Source organism: Battus philenor, unplaced genomic scaffold (assembly GCF_028537555.1).
Source record: "Battus philenor isolate CCGP_79_NKW_IND1 unplaced genomic scaffold, ilBatPhil1.0.hap1 SCAF_18, whole genome shotgun sequence".
NCBI lineage: Eukaryota > Metazoa > Arthropoda > Insecta > Lepidoptera > Papilionidae > Battus > Battus philenor.
This window is the reverse complement of record NW_027181680.1, coordinates 13279821-13298794: the sequence shown is the minus strand read 5'-3', so window position 1 is coordinate 13298794 and position 18974 is coordinate 13279821. Positions and strand designations below refer to the sequence as shown.

The 18974-nt window shown below is 37.2% G+C and overlaps 1 protein-coding gene and 1 long non-coding RNA gene across 2 annotated transcripts; one reads left to right on the top strand and one right to left on the bottom strand.

Annotated features, from left to right (window-relative positions):
- The first annotated feature begins 2248 nt into the window (after positions 1 to 2248).
- Positions 2249 to 4896, top strand: LOC137920352 (uncharacterized). Its single transcript, XR_011106761.1, has 4 exons — positions 2249 to 2263; positions 2559 to 2843; positions 3344 to 3442; positions 4711 to 4896. It is a non-coding gene; the product is annotated as an uncharacterized lncRNA (long non-coding RNA).
- Positions 4897 to 6330: 1434 nt separating this feature from the next.
- On the bottom strand, positions 6331 to 18971 carry LOC137920389 (uncharacterized). The gene is made up of 9 exons (XM_068763717.1): positions 18886 to 18971; positions 18031 to 18176; positions 17097 to 17231; positions 14248 to 14367; positions 12920 to 13083; positions 11166 to 11284; positions 10148 to 10262; positions 8311 to 8453; positions 6331 to 6442 (listed from the first exon to the last, which is right to left on the bottom strand). Exons 2-9 carry the CDS (start codon positions 18129 to 18131, stop codon positions 6365 to 6367), a joined length of 975 nt encoding a protein of 324 aa, XP_068619818.1. The 5' UTR covers positions 18132 to 18176; positions 18886 to 18971; the 3' UTR covers positions 6331 to 6364.
- Between the last annotated feature and the right edge of the window lie 3 nt (positions 18972 to 18974).

Sequence of the window (18974 nt, the reverse complement as noted above, 5' to 3'; positions counted from 1 at the left end):
TGTTGTCACCCAAATATAGAAAGTTAAGGAGTAATAAAATTACACATATTTCTTGCTACTCTTTAAATACTATATTTTGTTTACATTATTTTGAAATAATCTAATTTTCAATAATACGTTAAGAATATTTACATTCAGTTATTAAAAACATTTTTATTTTTTAATACACATGTTCAGGGCCGTTAATTAATTTTCAGTTTAGTTAATTCAGGCATAGGTAACATGGCCCTAGGCTCAGGGCAACAAAATTTCAAGGACTTGACTCTTAACCTAGATTTAGATTAGGATTTCCTTTGAACAAAAAACATTGATTTTTTGGGGATGAGTTTATAAGCAAAGTGGTCTTAAATCGAATAGTGTGCGCGTATAGTAGTAGTGGCGAAATGCATTGAGCCCGTCGTTGGCAAAATTCGTAAATCAAACTAGGCACATATTATTATAAAGTATTTTCCAATAAACGTGGAATTTTTAACATAGTAGCCACACTTGATTACAATGACAGAATGCCAACGTCACGGAATTGACGCGTTAAAAATTTCTTCAGTTTAGAAATTGATCGTTCTTTCAAAGCAAAAAAATTAAACATGTTACTGTTTTACATGAATTTCTCCGTATTATTTAAATATATTTTGCGTATTTTTAAAAGAAATACAATAACGTTTTTTTAAAAAATACGTTATTTTTACATCAACGACTTTAACGATAGCAAGTTTATATAGTAGACTGCTACATATTAGTGATAAAAAACAAGGTTAAATTTTCCAAGAATATTCTTATTTTAAACTTTTATAATATACGATTTATACTCGATGCGAGTTAATTAATAGAGAAGAGAATTAATAGAGACTTATTCAATAATATTATATTGCACTGAAAAAATAATGATGGTGGTGGTCTGCAACAACGCAGTGGTGTACCAAGAACTTTTGCCGCCCGGGGCGATCTCCAGTTTGCCGCCCCTTCTATTATAAGTCAATCAAATAGTGGTTTTTTATAAATTAATACACATAAATAAATTATTAAGTTATTTAATCAATATTAATTAATACACAAAGTAAATTTTTTTAGACATATGTGTATGCACTCGTAAACATATTTATATAATATCTACTCTTCTTTCTAGCTTTCATACTAGAAAAATCGTGTATAATGCTCTCAAAATTAAAATTATTTGTAATTTCTTGTTCTATTGGCAATATTGCAAGAGTTTTTGGTCCTAATTGACTCATTGTAGAACGAAGATAATTTAACTTATTATTTAAGAAAGAAAATAAATATGAAATGAATATGTTGCTTTTTACAACTATAAGTAAATTTAAAAAATGCCGCCCCTAGGTAAGTGCCGCCCGGTGCGGACCGCACCCACCGCCCCCCCCTAGGTACGCCACTGCAACAACGACATACTTTGGAATAAGTACTAAATCTCTGTTTATAATAACAAAACAATTATTGTTAACTTTTGTTAACTACATGTTTGCCTGGACTGCTCGCTTCCACCCTTGCGCATTCACGCTCCTCAATTTTAGTGTCATAGCAATAAAACATAAATCACTTCTATAAAACGCGAAATGCATTGCTTTCCAATTAGCAAATGAATTAGCTACGAAGCAAAATTTAAAATTCATTATATCTTAATTAAGTATTTTCCGCACGAAGTAATTTTATGGTTTTTAATGCATGTTGTTTTCTACGTTGTAATTATATATTTTTTTCTTCAAAATGCGCCGTGGCTATAAATTTTAGGAGTTTTTAATATAATGACGTGTATTATAACTAAAAACTCGTTTCACGTTAAACTTTTAGTTTTAAAAAGTAGATTTTAGTTTCATTCGATGACTATTTTGTTCTTGTTCAATTATTGTATATGTTAAACATGTTAATGTCAATAAAGTACCCGGCGGTAAATATTGCACATCGACGTTTGGAAAGAGACAAATGGCTAATTTCAGCTTCGTAGAGCGCTATCTCTCAAAACAAAACTTCTGTTTAGTTGTCAAAACTGTGGACTGCTTCCCTAGGTTATAAATTTTCATAATAATCCGTAAAAAGGTATTTGCAACATAAGTGTGAAATAAATTGAATCTATAACTGAACTATTAATTCCCTGTAATAAAAATATTATTACTCGTATGTTATTCAAACTTATAATAAGCGTAAAATTTTCTGTTTGTTTCAAATCAATTGTTTAATGGTTGTTCAAATATTGTGCATTCCATAACTGTCACGGAGAAAATAAAATGGCGTTCATAATTAATTCGATAAAGTAACAATAATATATTATTTATTACACTACATTATTTTATTAATAGCTAAGAAAATTTAGATTTATTTAGGTAAAAAACTTACGTAAAACTTTAGGATATTTCAGGGCTTTTATTGTATAATAAATTATATTTACATACATATAACAATATTTAAAATAATCGGAACTTTTGGGAACTAATCTTATTTATATTTAACATTAGTTGGTGGATAAATTGATTTTAATAAACGTAATTTTGTAAACTTCATTTAAAGTTGGTTAATGAATATATTCCTTTTTTTTAACGAAATTGTAGCGTCACGATTTATAATCTGTCCCGCACGGGCAGCGCGGCAAATTGAAACAAGCTTACGGAACGATAACAATTTTAATTGTTTCCGTCTCGACCATGTTTTATAAACAGAAGCCATTATTGATATGGCAAAGGTTTTATTTTCATTCGTCCACGGGCTGTTTCCGGTGCTCGGTTATAAAAGAGTGCGATTCTCTCGCGTCGTCATATTGTTAGTTGGTTTGTGCTCACTGTAAAAACATGAAGTTATTAGTCGCAGTTGCTTTGTTTGCTTTCGTCGCTATCCAGGTAATAAATCTAAATTTTATTTCATAAATTTCACACAATAACAGGGCCCAAGACATTTATAATCTTTTATTATCGTAATATAGATAACATATTATAATTATTTTATATTAAAATAGAAATTATGTATTTATTTAAATTAACCATCTTTATTTGACAATGTATTATTTATATATAAATACTTTCAATCAAAATTTTGCATTTCTATTTTAAATAATAGCAAAAGAAATCATTCTGATTTATATTTGTGCCAAAGAACGAACATCATCTGTGTAAATTAAAAATTAATCTGAACATCTATCGATTTTGGATCCATTGTTTCATTTTATTTTTTTATAATAATTTTAATAAATCAAAACTGGAAAAATTGTATACAAAAACGTTTTAAAACAATATTTAGAGGATGTCAATTTATTAGATTTGAGTATCGAATAGATATTTTTATATGATTAATTATCTATATTTATAGAAGATGCTAAGAAGAAAAAAAAAATAATTTATAGTTAAGCAGTTCTTCACCAGTACCTGATGAAGATAAAAAAGAACATGCACCAGTGTCCGTCGCTGCTGCAGAACCTTCCTCCCCTGCAGCAGTAGCTGAGGTAAACAAAGATTCTAAGATTTTAAAATTTTCCTCCTAATTTTGACAGCTATATCTATTATCTATGGTAAAACACCGTATTATAATATGCCTATTAATGACCACGCAATAAATTTAAAAAGTTTATTGACAAAAACTTATAAAAATTATATTAGAGCTTTAAAATTTTTAGGCGATAATAAAATAGAAGACAATCGTGACCATCATTGCTGTCTTAAGTTGTCCATTGCTTAACACAGGGTTCTCCCAGAAACTTACTAGCACGTAATTAAAATGTATCTTATATCTCGTGAAATTGGAACAAATTGAACCAGTTGGAACAAGGTCGTCCGTTTACCGTGTGGATGGAGAGTCTACGCTGCGGTTACCCAAGGTTTCCACTTCAGAACCTTAAAGCAGACTATTGCAATAACTGCCGATAGTGGTCACGGAAAAACACCGGACTGATTTAGGTTTAGGATCTTCTAAAATTAGGTCCGTTCAAAAACCTCGCAACCATGTATTTTAAGATGAAGGATACAGTTATAAGGCTTTCTATGATAAAGGATCCTCTAACGGATAAGGTCACCTTTAAAACATTCTAATAAATTCTACACTATAAAAAAGTATTTTTAACAAGTCAATTGTTGTTGAATAGTTTTTAATACAAGATATGTAATAATGACTTCGTTCAGCTTAAAAATGCGACGGTTATAAACGATTCCTTATATAAGAAGATCCGTAGAATCCGATATCCCTAATGGTATAAACTATTAGCAGGAAGAGATGAGTTACCCCCCGAGCAGGTTGGCGAGGAAGATGTTAACCAAATGTGAGAAGATATATTCACAAATGTATAGAGTATTTACAGTTTACACGACCTACCGCTACAGCAGCGACCTCATCACTGACAGCTTCCGAATTCAAATCATCGTTCCAATTTCAAATTCCAGGAATGATTTATCATAAACGTATTTTGGCCGTAATGGCTGGTAATTCGAAGCATGAACGCTACAGGGTTATTGTATATTATATTTATAATAATCATATTAATGATTTATAATAACAACCGGTAGATTCAGTGAGGATAGGCCCCAGCTAGTTGGATCGACGACAGTCAAGGTAGTAGTGAAAGACCAGTTATCGTCGCTGTCTTTGGAGATGGCCTTTCTGGCAATGAGCGTCTATCTGCTAACATGAAGAAAAATAAGAGTTTAACATTTTAGATTTTAGCAAGGAAACTTCTACGAGTTATATTTGGAAAAAAGTAAACGAAAAAATAATTTGCAGGGAAAGTCGGTCCCCGCGGAGTCAGTCGCTTCTCCTAGCTCGGAGGCGGCGCCAGTTGAGGAGAAGAAGCCCTAACTCTCCGTCCAAGGTCCGATTTGAACTCCCACCACTCAGCTGATCACATCGCACTCTTCAAACGTCTTACGTATTTAATGTAATGTTTGTATAATAAAATCATTAACTAATTTACTGTGTTTTTTAAACAACCCCAACAAAGTAATTGTATATAGGATTATTCATTGCATGTGTAATTGTAGTATTGTAAAAAAAAGGGCCAATATTTAGCCACTTCCGCACATACTTAAGATGGACTTCCTCAAGGTAACGCCTGATTCCATTAAATATTTAAGATCAGCATGCCAAGCTGAACAGGCGTGTTTATAAATCAAATAAACCAAATTAAATCGGGTGGCAGCTCAAAAAGTTTGGTTTAACCAACAATGCAAGCGGTTAAATGTAGTTCCAAATTATATTAATATCCATTCCAACACGGTCAGCCATGCGGCTGATATAGGCGGAATATCGTCGGTGGTTACTAAATATTGGCCCTTTTCTTACTTAGGATGGACTTCCGCAAGGGAACGCCTGATTCCATTAAATATGTAGTTTTAAATAAATTTTATATATCAAAATCTATATGATAATAACTTCTGACGCAGATAAGGAAATATGAGCTATACATTGATCCCTTTAAAGCTTATTCCCATCTAGGATCGTCCTGTATATTCTCCGTGGCAGTGTTGGTAAATTATTCTCCAGTGCTACATTATCTTCAGCTTCCAATTACTACGCCTAAGTATAACATGACCCATTGTTTCAACTAGTCACACATAGGCAGACTGAAAACTCCTGGTATGATTCGTACAGGTGGAAAAAGAATTATATAACTTTGTTAACAAATATTCCAAAGTGTTCCGTGTGGAACAATAATGCGGTTCACTTCACAAGTCTTTTACTTGATTCAGGATAAATAACCTCTCTCTTGGTCCTGCGATGGCATTCGAACTATATCTCTCGTATTTATGATGGATGGGGAACTGCAGCTGTAGTCCAGAGTTAAGACACTAGGCCACCGCCGTTGAAACTGCTGTAGTAGAGAGCGTTCCCGTGGTTTTATCATAAGGCGTTGAAGACCATTGGGTTTTAGCTGGTAGAAGTCCGGCATAACCTTTCGTTGCCCCCGCAGCGGAGGGGTATGCCATGCAGGATTTACCCACGAAAAAAAAAGAATAAATAACTTCCCTACTCTTTAACTACCAATACTATTACATATAGATGTATCCTTTCATCATAAGGCTCTATTTAAATTCGCAAAAGTTCCTGATACAGGATAGTGTAGTTCAGTTTAGATTGCATGATGCAAATCCTAAAATAACTTATGGACTTCCTATATCCTTTAAGAGTAATGATGTTTAAATCATTGTTTTAGTCATAGCACGTCCAATGTTGGACATAAACCTACACTATATAAAACACATAGGACCGGTGGAAATCCAGCTGTTTGAAGATGAAGAGAAGAAGATGATGCTCAAATATTAAGTATTAAGTTAAAATTGACAGTCTGTCTTATTATACAATAAAGTATAAAAAACTACAAATAAAACACATTTAAAGCTTGTTTTATATTCCATGGGTACAGTTAACGCTAGGCGGGTCAGTTGCTGGTGAAGAATAAAATGTCTCTAACGCTTGCACGGGTTGCCAGTTCCAGTGTCGGTTGTCCGACCGTCACCTGCGAGTCCAAAAAAATTAATTTAAATCCTCAATCGGTAACTTACGAAAGTTATTTATCATATAGATAATAATATGTTCAGGAAAAAATATACTGATGAATTTCTGATAATAGACAGTCGTGTATTTAGGAAAATAGAAAGTGGTGTATTTAGGAAAATAGATAGTGGTGTATTTGGGAAAATAAATAGTAATGTATTTGAGAAAATTGATAGTGGTGTATTAAGGAAAATAGATAGTGGTGTATTTGGGAAAATAGATAGAGGTGTATTTGGAAAAATATGTAGTGGTGTATTTGGGAAAATAGAAACTGGTGTATTCTCGAAAATAGATAGTGATTTATTTACTTAAGACATCACTATCTATTACAGGGAAGGCGTTTATTATATAGTTAGCGGTGTATTCTTGAAAATAGATACTGATGTATTCAGGAAAGTACATAGTAATGAATTTAGGAAAATGAATAGTGATGTATTTCGGGAAATAAATAGTTACGTATTTAGGAAAATGAGTAGTGACCTAATAAGGAAAATAAATAGTGAAGTATTTTCTTAAATACATATCACTATCTATTGCTCCCTTATTATGGTAGCGACATTTAAACAGGCTGTGTAAGTGATCTTTGCTGTGGTACCTTGTATCTAATTGTCGCCTACAAGCGCCAAGTTTCATTTTATCGATAGTTATCTTCTTTTGATCCCTGTTGTCAAATACATAAGAACGCATTTGGAAATTCCGTAGTTGTAAGCGTTCATTTCCATTGGACTATTTACTTTAATCGATAATGCACGCTTGCGTGTAATTTATTTATTATGATTCCGTACAGCGTCACCTCGTGCAAACGCTTGTAAAATAAGCCCCTTTGTCACGCTCGAATTATTTATTTAAACCCTTCTTTAACCACACAATGTACCACGGCGGATTTAATGACAGGCTATTTGGCGGAGACTCCTTAATGCTATATGACGACTGTGTGATCTATCAATAAAAATAAGTCTTTAAAAATTGTAATGACGTTAGAACTAGTCGATCTCTCTCATAGATCTCACTCGGAGACGACGCCATCAGCACAGAAGCGTGTCTTGTGACGGGCCTCCGGAGATTGGTGTCCCTATCTAAAATGTGGTTAGGAATTTCAGGTATTTAGGGTGGTAGCTCTAAAAGGTCCAAAATACTGTAATGTTTGAAGACCGTATTCACCCAGAGAGCAACGGCGAGGGCTATGCTTGCAGTTTCGCTGCGAGATCAAATCAAAAATGTTGAGATCTGCAGAGGAACCAAGTTCACCAACGTAGCTCGAAGAATTGCTCGTCTGAGTTGGTGGGCGGGGCATACTGGTCGTGCAACCTATGACCGTCGGGGTCAAAGGTTCTCTAGTGACGACCACGAGCTGGTCGACGCGTCGTGGGTAGACCCATTAGGTAGACCGACGACATTGTCAAGGACGCAGGAAGTCGCTGGATGCTGGCAGCGCAAGACTGGTCATCGTGAAGAGGCCTATGCCTTGCAGTGGGCGTCCATCGACTGAAAAGAAGAATGGTGGTGGCTCTAAACTCCCACCAGCTTTTGCCACTCTGTGTCGTAAAATAAATCGTCTTGGTCTCGAACCGTCGTGAGAGTACAACGGGTTTATAGGTAGCATGAACAACGCATTCTTCAGAACTGGCTATCCAGAATAGCACAGAGCGAGCGACTACAAGAATAATTAAAAAGTTCCTAATTGAAATAACGGTTTCCCAGCACATAGGGCGACTATCGATAGGGTTTTGTTGAGGATAGGAATTCCACATAACCCTGTCTCTCCCTTCGAAAAGAAAAATATAGGTTAGGCTCCTGAATTATTTAGTTGAAGATAAGTGATTAAATCACCTGCACAGTGGCGCCATGTCTGCTCGACTCGCCCGACAGAGGGACGGATCGGGGCTCCCTCGTTGCGTCCCTCTTTCTCCGCTTGTGCGCCGCCCGTCGCCCGATCTCGTGTCTCTTTCGCGCCGACCCCGCTGTGGTCGACTCTATAGTTGTGGTGTCTACGTGTAACAAGATCCTGACATACTTTTATCATCATAAATTATAAGGACGTTTTTGGATATCTCTTCAGGGTAAGAAAAGGACCAATATTTAGCCATTTCCGCACATGCAGTGGTAGTCGGGCAATAAAATGCACTGCCCGCCAGCCCGCTGATAAATGCGTATGCGGCAAACAATGCGCATCACACAACCGCCACCGCCAAATCACTCAACACGTGTTTCATCCCTCCACGGGGCATCCTCAGGAGTCATGTTACACCGATTAGTGCCAAACACATAGTCGACGTTTATTGCACGACTACCACTGCATGTGCGGAAGTGGCTAAATATTGGTCCTTTTCTTACTTAGGATGGATTTCCGCGAGGTAACGCCTGATTCCATTAAATCTCTTCAGGGATCGTTGGAGAAACTGATAACACAGGACCAAGCTTACAAACTCTCAACGAGTCAAGGAGACGGCCATATCCGAGATTTCTGTATAAAATTAATTCTCTTTTTTCTATTAAAATGCAAGGGCATTAACTTCTGGTTTCTACTAGGACAATTAGTAACAGAAATTATTTTTGAATATTTTATAAACGGAGTTTTGAAATAGCCTTTTCTTACAATATTATCATTACGTAATTTTATGTTTTTGGATCGGAGATTCATTACTGCAAGGCATTCGCAGATTACACAGGTTTAAGGTGGCAGACGACGCCTAACTGAATAACTCTTTTAAAATAGCGAAACCTACAATTATTTCACCGGATTAGGAGGCCCTCGACCTCTTAGATAGGGACTCAAGGGACTTTACAAGGGGACCTCAGTTTGGAAGGTCACTGGTCGATAATACACGATATGTGTACGTTATTATTTTTAAAACGATTAATTTTGAAAAACATGTACCATTAATAAAATTACAGCAAATGAGTTTAAGTTTAAGGCTTTTATGCCAATTAACATCACCTTTTATTATCTATATATAGTTAGAAGATGATTCGGTGTAAAAAATTTAATATGGTAAAAATGTTTTAGTATGATTGCTTTTCAATACATATTAAGAAGATATTTTTAATGTTCCAAAATTTAAACATTCGTTTAATAAATTATGACAGAAATTATATATAAATAGTGTCTGGTGAAAGATTTATATTTTCAAACTTAAATAAAACATTTAATACTTGAGATACAGTTGTACTTAAATATCAAACGATAGAACAGAAACGCGGATATTTTTTTTAAAATCATAACATCCTATTGTCTTTCACCAAGTTGCAGATACTGTTCAAAACGGAGCCTTGTGTTCTTCGCAACACGCTGCAGTAAAATTGTGTCATTTGGGCTGATTTATCGACGAATATTTTCTTTTATTAAAAAGTATATTAACACAAGAGTTTTTAGGATTGTTATTGTAAACTCTCTCTTTGAGTTACTCCCATAAAGAGTCATCATAATTGAGTCGAAAGACCTCTGTAGCCACGGGATGTTATAATGCACACAACAATTTTCTTTTAAATTTCATTTAAAAAGAGCAACTGTTAAGTTACTGGTCTGCTCTTCTCAACAGATCAGCATTCTTTGCTGGAGGTAGCTTACTGCTTATAATGTTAAAATAGTCGATTCAAAAGAGCATGTAAATGCTTGTTTGAATAAAGATATTACGAATTTGAATATGTGTACAAATTGGTAGTTTACCGTCGTCGTCGCGAGGTGGCGCTGGCAAGGGGTGCGGGGCGATGGCGGCGCGCGAGATGCTGCAGCGGCGGTTTGTGATCAGGCGCACCAGGCACTCGAGAGCCGTCTGCTTACTCTATCAACACCAACAACAACAACAATTAGAGATTCATTCAGGTCTTCAAGAGATAACCTGTCTTCTATGGAGTAAGAGTAATAAGAGGCACGGGAACTCTCTTGATATTGCAACAATGACCTAACCAGCACTGTTCTATTTTAAATAAAAAAAAATGTAAATACTTAAAATTGACAGTTGTTTAATATTGTTGATCTGGCCAAAAATAAATCCACATATTTACATATTTATCATGTATTTTATTTCCAAACCCCAACTTTAATTAAAATTACGAGCAGTAATAACCTACCATAATACCTAAATATAAGAATCAAAAAGCTTTCTTCCTTACTGAAATATTTTATGGAATCAGGCGGTATTTTGGGGAAGTCCATCCTAAGTAAGAAAAGGACCAATATTTAGCCACTTCCGCACATACAGTGGTAGACGTGCAACAAAGTGCACTCAACACGTGTTTCACCCCTCCACGGAGCATCTTCAGGAGTTATGTTACACCGATTAGTGCCAAACACAGAGTCTCTGTGATTTGTGTGGTTTAACGATGGTAGTTGTGTAATTCGCATTGTTTGCCGCATGCGCATTTATCAGCGAGCTGGCGGGCGGTGCACTTTGTTGCACGACTAACACTGCTTGTGCGGAAGTGGTTAAATATTGGTCCTTTTCTTCCTCACTGAAAATCAGACCCAACGTACTTAACACTTACTACATTTATTCCAAGAAGCAACTATCTGGGTGCAAAAGAATATGAAAGCCTTCTAATCCGATGATGTGACTAACACAGCGGTCCAAGCTGTGACCCCTGTAGTATCCCATTAATTTAATTCGTGTACAGAAGCTTAAATCTTTCCCTGGGACGTCTCTAAATAAAAAGATGTTCGTAATGAAGAAAGTAAATTGTTTTACCCTGATTTCTTCAAGCAGTGGCTCGAAAGCGCTTGGATCTACCGAGTCTTTCAGCGCCTCCCAATTCTTGTACAGCTTTCGGTCTGACACGCGGACTAGATTTTCCAGTTCACGGATTTCTATTTACAAAAATCGATTTTATACATCTCTTGTAGAAATTCCGAGTATTGTTAAAAAAAAATAAAAGTCTACATATTATCGATGTCAACCAAATACCAGTTTTGCGCAATAAAAAAGTCATGTAATCTTTAGTGTGGCCATAAACAATGTTATAATTAAAAATAAACAAAACATAACCTTTGAATTTGGAATCTGTCATTTTCATAAGATTGTTCATTTGATAATGACAGATACCATTTTCGCGCCAAATATTCGTAAATTAATTTGTAATATAAAATGGAGTGTGGTAAATAAAGAGAACTAAATCGCTATGATTGCATTACATAAAGTAGGTATGGCGCCAAAAACAATTTTGTAAACCCTCCATACGTATTGTTACAAAGCACGAGTTACAGAACCCTCTAAAAATAAACACAGAATCCTAGGATCAAGAAGTGTTGTAAACACGCGTGAACTTGAAGTTATTTATAGATTTTTGGGTACGGTTCTAGGAAATTCTAACCGAGTACTATCTCGAACTTACTCGAGCCTTCTCCGTAGTATAAATAAATGTATTCCCTATGTCGACATTTCAGTGTAGTTTTATGAGTTATAAGATTGAGATCAACCATCAGTGAAATAAAGTGACTATTTGGACAGTGATTTTTTTAAGCGATTTGGAAGCGTAGTATGAACTAAGCGAAAGTATACTTTGTGTTTAAGTAGGATGACCATCTGATATGTGAATAAAAGACTCCTTGTGAACCAGTGGTGTTTCATTTCGAGTCAGAACCCACAATACGTAACAATATTATTCAAATGTTTGTGTACCAGGCTATTGATAGGTACAATGAAACCTCTGTTTGTGACAGATAAAGATCTGTTTATAATCTATGGTCAGTTTTAGAGAATAAGGCTTGCTCTAAACGTCATGGTAATTCGGAGTCCCTAAAACAATCCATATGATTGGTAGTGAAGAATTTTCCCATAGAATGCGTGCAATGGATATCTGGCTTCAACGTTTCACTTCGAATAAGCTTTATGTGTTTAGTGGTGTAATATTTATGTATTAAACTAACACACTGCAATAGTATTAAATGTTACGTACAAAAAGAATGTTTTTTTTTCTTTGTAACAATATTTATGACAAGACTAAGTATATTTGTTTTTAGTAAACAAGTCCACTGCACGATAGAATAACACTTTTGATGTTAAAAATAATTAAGTTTCAAAAGTGCGTGTAAATGTCTACTACTACTACTACTCCGCTGGCTCAGTGACCCAAAGTGGGTCTTGGCCTCCGAAGCGAGAGACTTCCACTTTCCTCTATCTTGCGCCATCGTCTGCCATTGGTTGACATTCAATTCGCGCAAGTCTGCCTCAACGCGATCGATCCAGCAATACCTGGGTCTACCCACTGGTCTTCGACCCTTCGGTTTTTCCAGGTACGCTACCTTCACGCTCCGATCCGATCCCATTCGCTCCAAGTGACCAAGCCAGCGGATTCGTCCTTTATGTCTCACCTATAGTCATCTTTTTTTTTTGGGATTAGATCGTATTTTCTCTCTCTTCGGTTTCGTAACAGTTGTGTTTTTACGTGTAAATGTCTGCTTTAGTAAAAATGATATAAATGTAAGTGCAAGGTCCCTGGTTACCTGTATGCCTAAGCGTGGCTAAGTGTGCCGCCAGCTGCTTCTTGAGGGCGTGCAGGGCCCGGCGCTGGGTCCGCGTGCGGGTCACCACGTCCCTTGCCTGTCGAGCCTCGCTTGCCAGCGAAGCCACCTCCCGCGCCTCCTGTTCCAGCCGCTTCTCCAGCTCACTGTACAGTTCCCATCAGAAAAACCATCAGGATTGTTTTGAAACTACCTTTGTTAAATTTCAACCACCGTTTTCATGACCTTTTCATTTACTGATCAAGAAACATAGTCATATAAAGAGGATAGCGAAGGTCCAGGTGGTCGCTGAATATGAGAAGCGTAGGTCTGGTCATCGCGGAGATGTTAGGGAGGGCTATGCCTTGCGGTGAGCGGCTTTTGGTTAACCTGATGATGATTATAATCACTAAATAACTTAGGATTTGATAGAGATGAAGTTCAGAGCTACGTTAAGAGATCGAATCACAAATGAGAAGATCCGCAGAAGAATTAAAGTCACCGACGTAGCAGTGGAGGAAAAGAACGGAACACATCGCTCGTGTAAATGACGGCTATTGGCGCAGAAAGATTCTTGAAGGGTGACCACGAGTCAGTGGACGCGGTTTGGGTAGCTCTCTACTAGGTAGACCGATGACATAATCAAGGTCACGGGAAATCGCTGGATGCGGCCAGCGGAACACTGGTCTTCTTTTTGACTATTTGATGTATTTGATGTTGTGCTGCTAGCCGGTCTAGGCTTTGTACAGCTTCATCGAAATTGAGCCCGTGGAAACAGCGGTCTACGGACTAAAAATTTTACGCTAAGGATCGTACTTCAGTTACGACGAAGACGTCTACACGCGGACAACTATAACCATGTAGGTGTATAGCGTAGTGCATGAAGCTAGGACTACTCAGCGGTTGGGAGAGACACGGGCCTCTCCGGACCGCCCTCGCTTGAACGCAGGTTAGGCGGACGTGGCCGCCGTGTCATGTGTAGGTGTGTAGTGCATGACATGTGCATCGAGACCGCCGGGGCTCGATGTGAGGCATGTGTCCAGGCGTTGATATGGGGAAGCGGATATTATTTAAATTCCGCTTTAAGGGCGACGAGAAGGGCCGAGTGCTCCGCAATACAGAGAAAGCGCTCCGAGGGACCGAAGGCTTTGCGGAGTTAGACTGGTTATCGCGGCAAATAAATGAAGGTATGAATGAATGAATGACTGAATGATTGAATTAATTAATTAATTAATGAAAGGATCACTACAGCCTCACCAATCCAACGATGTATTATTTTAAATATTTCATATTTACATCATCAATGAAAAAATAATTAAAGGATATTATACCTCGGGTATTCTCCCGTCACCCTGGCGTACGACTGTATGTTCCTGATAACTTCCACTAGATGGTGGAGCTGGTTGCAGAACTCTGGCAGCTGCTCCGGTGTTAAATATTGACCGCCGTATCTAAATTAGAGAAGAATAAATATTCACCACCATAACTCGTATACTTAGAGACAAGGAAATAGTATATACGTTTAGCTGGTATAGGTGAGAGGTTGCATTCCTTATTAATGGTGAGGAAGATGATAGACAATAACTGTGGAGATGGTGAACATTTACATTTATACAAAGACTAGACTTCGACGGAGATACGATCACATCACTGATGGCGTCCGATTTAAAAAAAAGAATGGTTTAACACAAAAATATTGGAGCCGTTGAGGCCTGCAATTCGTAGCATGAACATTACATTTGTTTTACTCGAATAAAACGTAAAAATATTCCAATAAATGCAAATTATCGATGCGAGGTTCATTCCTCTGACACTTGGGATCCGAAACACCTTTCTCTCAAGGACCTTTGTGGCCAGTTACTCCATGGAGCCTTTGTCCAAGCGACTTAAGATGGCCTCTCACTGAACGTCCTGAGCTGAGAAAGTCCCTGCGTGTACAGCCTTCAACTATATCTTATTTATCCATTGTCACAGGCCAAACTCTAGAAATGTTGGGTACATATACATCAACTGTGACATAGTAAGTTAACATTTTTTACGGAAACTTTACGGTATGACAAATCAAACGCCGGGTACTACAAATGAAAACGTACTTTTATTATAATACTTCTTCACTTGAAGGTCAAAGAAAAATCATTGTTTTTTTTTCATCTCCCATATGCCTATCTTACCAGTCAACGAATATTCATAAAAAGGAAGCTTCCATCTACCTGAGGCGACTCTCTTGCCCACTAAATATTCAACGCACCCAAATGCAAAACTAAATGTCTCTGACGTCACTCCTTCAGACGCTACTTGAAGACGCATAATCCGTATGGGAAATATCTAACTGTCCGATTGTATCGTGGATCTATACAACATTATATAGGTCAACATCTTGTATCCTAGTTTCATTACATCAAAAAAGAAGACAATATCACATAGACCCATTTTCACCCTAGTCATCGCTATCATTCATCATTTCAGTCGTAAAACCTTCACATCTGGACTTAGGCATCACTTTTATAACCGGTTGAAAGCGGCCTGTATGCAGAATCCGATATCTTCTGTCCACTTTTTGGGTGGATGTCCTTTTTTGGTTGGGGGGGGGGGGGGAATCTACCAGATGTTAAAGATGCTGTCTCTGGAGGAAGGACAGGATTATGTGGGATTCCAACCCAATAAAACCACTCTGATGATCGCTCTCTGCTCAATAAGGGGAACAACGGTATCTTGCGGTCAGGGATCGCCACGAGGTATTTCCTCGCGCTGTGCTATTTTAGATAGCTCGTCCCGGAGTATGCATGTATGGTTGACGCTACCCCCGAATGTGGGTAAATGTCCTACTCTATTTTCCGCTTCAGAACCTTAGGATAGTGACCAAATGTTCCACGTGATATGTGGCCTGTCCATGCAACTTACCAACTAGCTGGACTAAGCCAGTAACTTCTCTTTGTCTTTGAATTTCCTCATTTCAGATTCGATATTATAGACCAACCCCGAGCATAGCCACTGAGTTTACCAATAAGGCCCAGAGTGAACGACCACGTTCCTGTGCTTTAAATCATCACCGGTAATACACACTGGTAGACTTTTGTCTTTGGGCGACGTTTGAGTTTGGTTGAGATGATGTATCTTAGTTTCACGAACCCAGGAATTTGATTCTACTAGTGACCTCTTTCTTATCGGTGGATTTACTTAGTTTGATGTCTTGCCACAGGACGAGACAATAGTTTCAAGAGTCAAGCTCACAACTATTGGGTCAACGACACATTTGCCTTGGTGAACGACATTTTATCCGAATGTCTACAATTTGTTAACCTGAATCCATTCTTCCACAGACATGTCCAGGCCACTTTAGTTTCATCTTAGATCTTATTTATTACGATCGTTAAGCCTGGAGCATCGGCGAAAAGTTACCATTTTATAGATATTCTACAGACTGTATTTTGGAGAATATGCGTTGGAATTACATCAAATAATTCCTCTGTCTTCTTTCTTGCATCGGACAAGAAGATGCACGGATTCACGGCATCCGAACACGGTTGAAATTCCTTTCACCCGCACTAAGCGTTTCGCTAATACTTTTATACTGCGAACAGTCAAGAAGTGGAACAACCTACCGGCGTCATTGTTTCCAGGCAATTATAACTTAGGAGTCTAAAAGAGAATTGTGAATGGATTTCTTGGTGCAAGCATGTACCATCTCAGACCTCGTCATTGCTTAATATCAAGCGCGACAGAGATCGCATGCTTCGTCTACAAACGATAAAAAATACATTTAAAAACTTTTAAGTTAAACGGTTTTTTGATACCCATATTGTGGTGGTTGTGAAAAAATATGTAACTAGGCCGCCATATTGGAACGGCGTCCATCTTGAATTTTAAATTTTGACATAATCATCGTGTTTTACTAGTGTAGCCCTTTCATTTGATACCCATATTGAGGAGGTTGAGGAAAAATACGTAATCCGCCATTTTGTATCGGCGGCCATCTTAGATTTATAATGTTATTGATTTTATTATATTGTATTGTCATCTAAATTAAACGTGTGTACCAAATTTCAGATCAATCATACAACGGGAAGGTGCTTAAATTTCTATTTCTAATTTTGACCCAAATAAACAAATAAATTCCGTACGGGTCGAACTAAATAAAACCGTTTAAAAACTATCAACTTGTTACAATCTCATGTGTGACCTTAAATCAATGTTGGCAGCAAACTGCTCGTCGCCCGGAGACGAGGTCGATGCCGTCGCGGCTGGGTTCATGGGAGACGGTTCTACTTCCTCTTCGTCATTCGCGCTGGCGAAACCCGCGCTGTCTGTGCTGCATCTGTATTATTATTAATACCACAGATTATACTTAAATGAAACCAAAATTAACATGTTTTTTTAAGATATCTGTAATAAAATTTATGTTTACGCCAAAAAGCACGAAATCATCATGAGTTTATTATTAAATATTTATTTGTTTACTTTGATAACATTATTAATATTATTATAGTAAAGTAAAACATGAAGCTTATGAATGAGCCGTAATCATGCAGTAGGACTTCCGGATTTCATCAGAGCTGTAGACTGGCCATCATACAGTCCTGATCCTACCAATCTGACCTTAATCAATGACTTATGATTTAATAATCAATTTTAGACAGTGAGGCTTGTTCTAAATGATAAACGCCATGATAATTCGGACTCCTTTAAACAATCCATACATGGGTCTTGCGAAATGACATGATATTTGCCTTCCACAACTATTGACGGGGATAGTCGTTATGAATTGTGTTTCTACGTGCGAATTTCTTCTCCGGCGATATAAAAGGTTTTCTTTTTTAAATAGGCTTGTCAAAGGAGATAAAACTTGGATTTTATACATATAAAATATATACTAATATGTATATACGTATGTGTGTGTGTGTGTGTGTGCGTGTGTGCGTGCGTGTGCGTGTGTTTGTGCGTGTGTGCGTGCGTGTGTATGTGTGCGTGCGTGTGCGCGCGCGTGTCTGTGTGCGTATAACGTTCCCAAACGTGAAATCTTCAAATATCGACCTGTTGTGAAAAATGAATAAAAAACGTGCAATATTGCAGAAAGTTCTGATTTGCATTATCTGTCCAACCAACAGGCAACTTACGCTGTAGAAGTGAGTGAGTAGTTTTGGTCCAGGCGATGATGGTCGCCACGAAGCCTGCCGAGTAGACGGCTCAGTAAGCGCGACTGCCTCCCGCCATCCATGCCTCACAAACTGTTCTAGTTCTTCCAAATCTATTCAAGGATAACCTAGAAAACTTTATTTATTGTGCTAAATATTTTATTTCACGACATGTGCTGTCATTTTCTATGAATGAAAAATACAGAATTGTCAAACAACAGGAACTACAGTCCATGTGCGCAATACAATCCAAAGAATCGTAGGTCGCAGGTTTAATTCCACAGATACATTCATATATAATTCACACATTTTGCATTAATTATACAGGATTGCCGCTGCTCTCAAAAATGTTTCCAAAGGATAGACAGAAGCGACCTCTACGTACCATAATACCACACTGCGATCGCCAAATCGCCTATCAAGCGTGGCGATTATGGTATATCTCATCATAAAAAGAGGGTAAGCGTATGCCTTGCAGAAGATAGAAAGGACAATGAAGGACAAATTTAATGTATCAGTTTTTTTTTTCAAAAATAAAATAAACAGTTAATATGTTCTCTCTCGTGTGAAAGAAATTGTAAAAGATCGCAATAAATCATTATGTTAGCCAATAGACTTCCACTGCAAAGAATAGGCCTCTACCAAAGATAGTCACGATGACCAGTCTTTTTCTGCCCGCATTCTGCCACTTACCGCGACTCAAAAACACGTAACTGTCACGCAACAAACACTACTAGTTTTTATCTATACAATGTATATTTGTACTGTTTAAAAAGACATAAACAAAAAATTATAGATCTATTTTAAGACAGTTTAGTAAATAATTTGATTACTTACAAATTTTTAACAATGTGTCTGAATGTATAAATTCTTTGATTTGATGGCATTCAAATGCATTTTATTTATTTTCTTCTGACCGGAACCTT

Coding starts and splice junctions, on each gene's coding strand:
- LOC137920389 (XM_068763717.1), bottom strand. CDS start 18,131: ATGGATGGCGGGAGGCAGTCGCGCTTACTGAGCCGTCTACTCGGCAGG. Junction 11,285..12,919: donor AGCCACGCTTAGGCATACAG/GTAACCAGGGAC, acceptor TTTTGTAAATAG/AAATCCGTGAACTGGAAAAT. Junction 6,443..8,310: donor GACATGGCGCCACTGTGCAG/GTGATTTAATCA, acceptor TTGGACTCGCAG/GTGACGGTCGGACAACCGAC.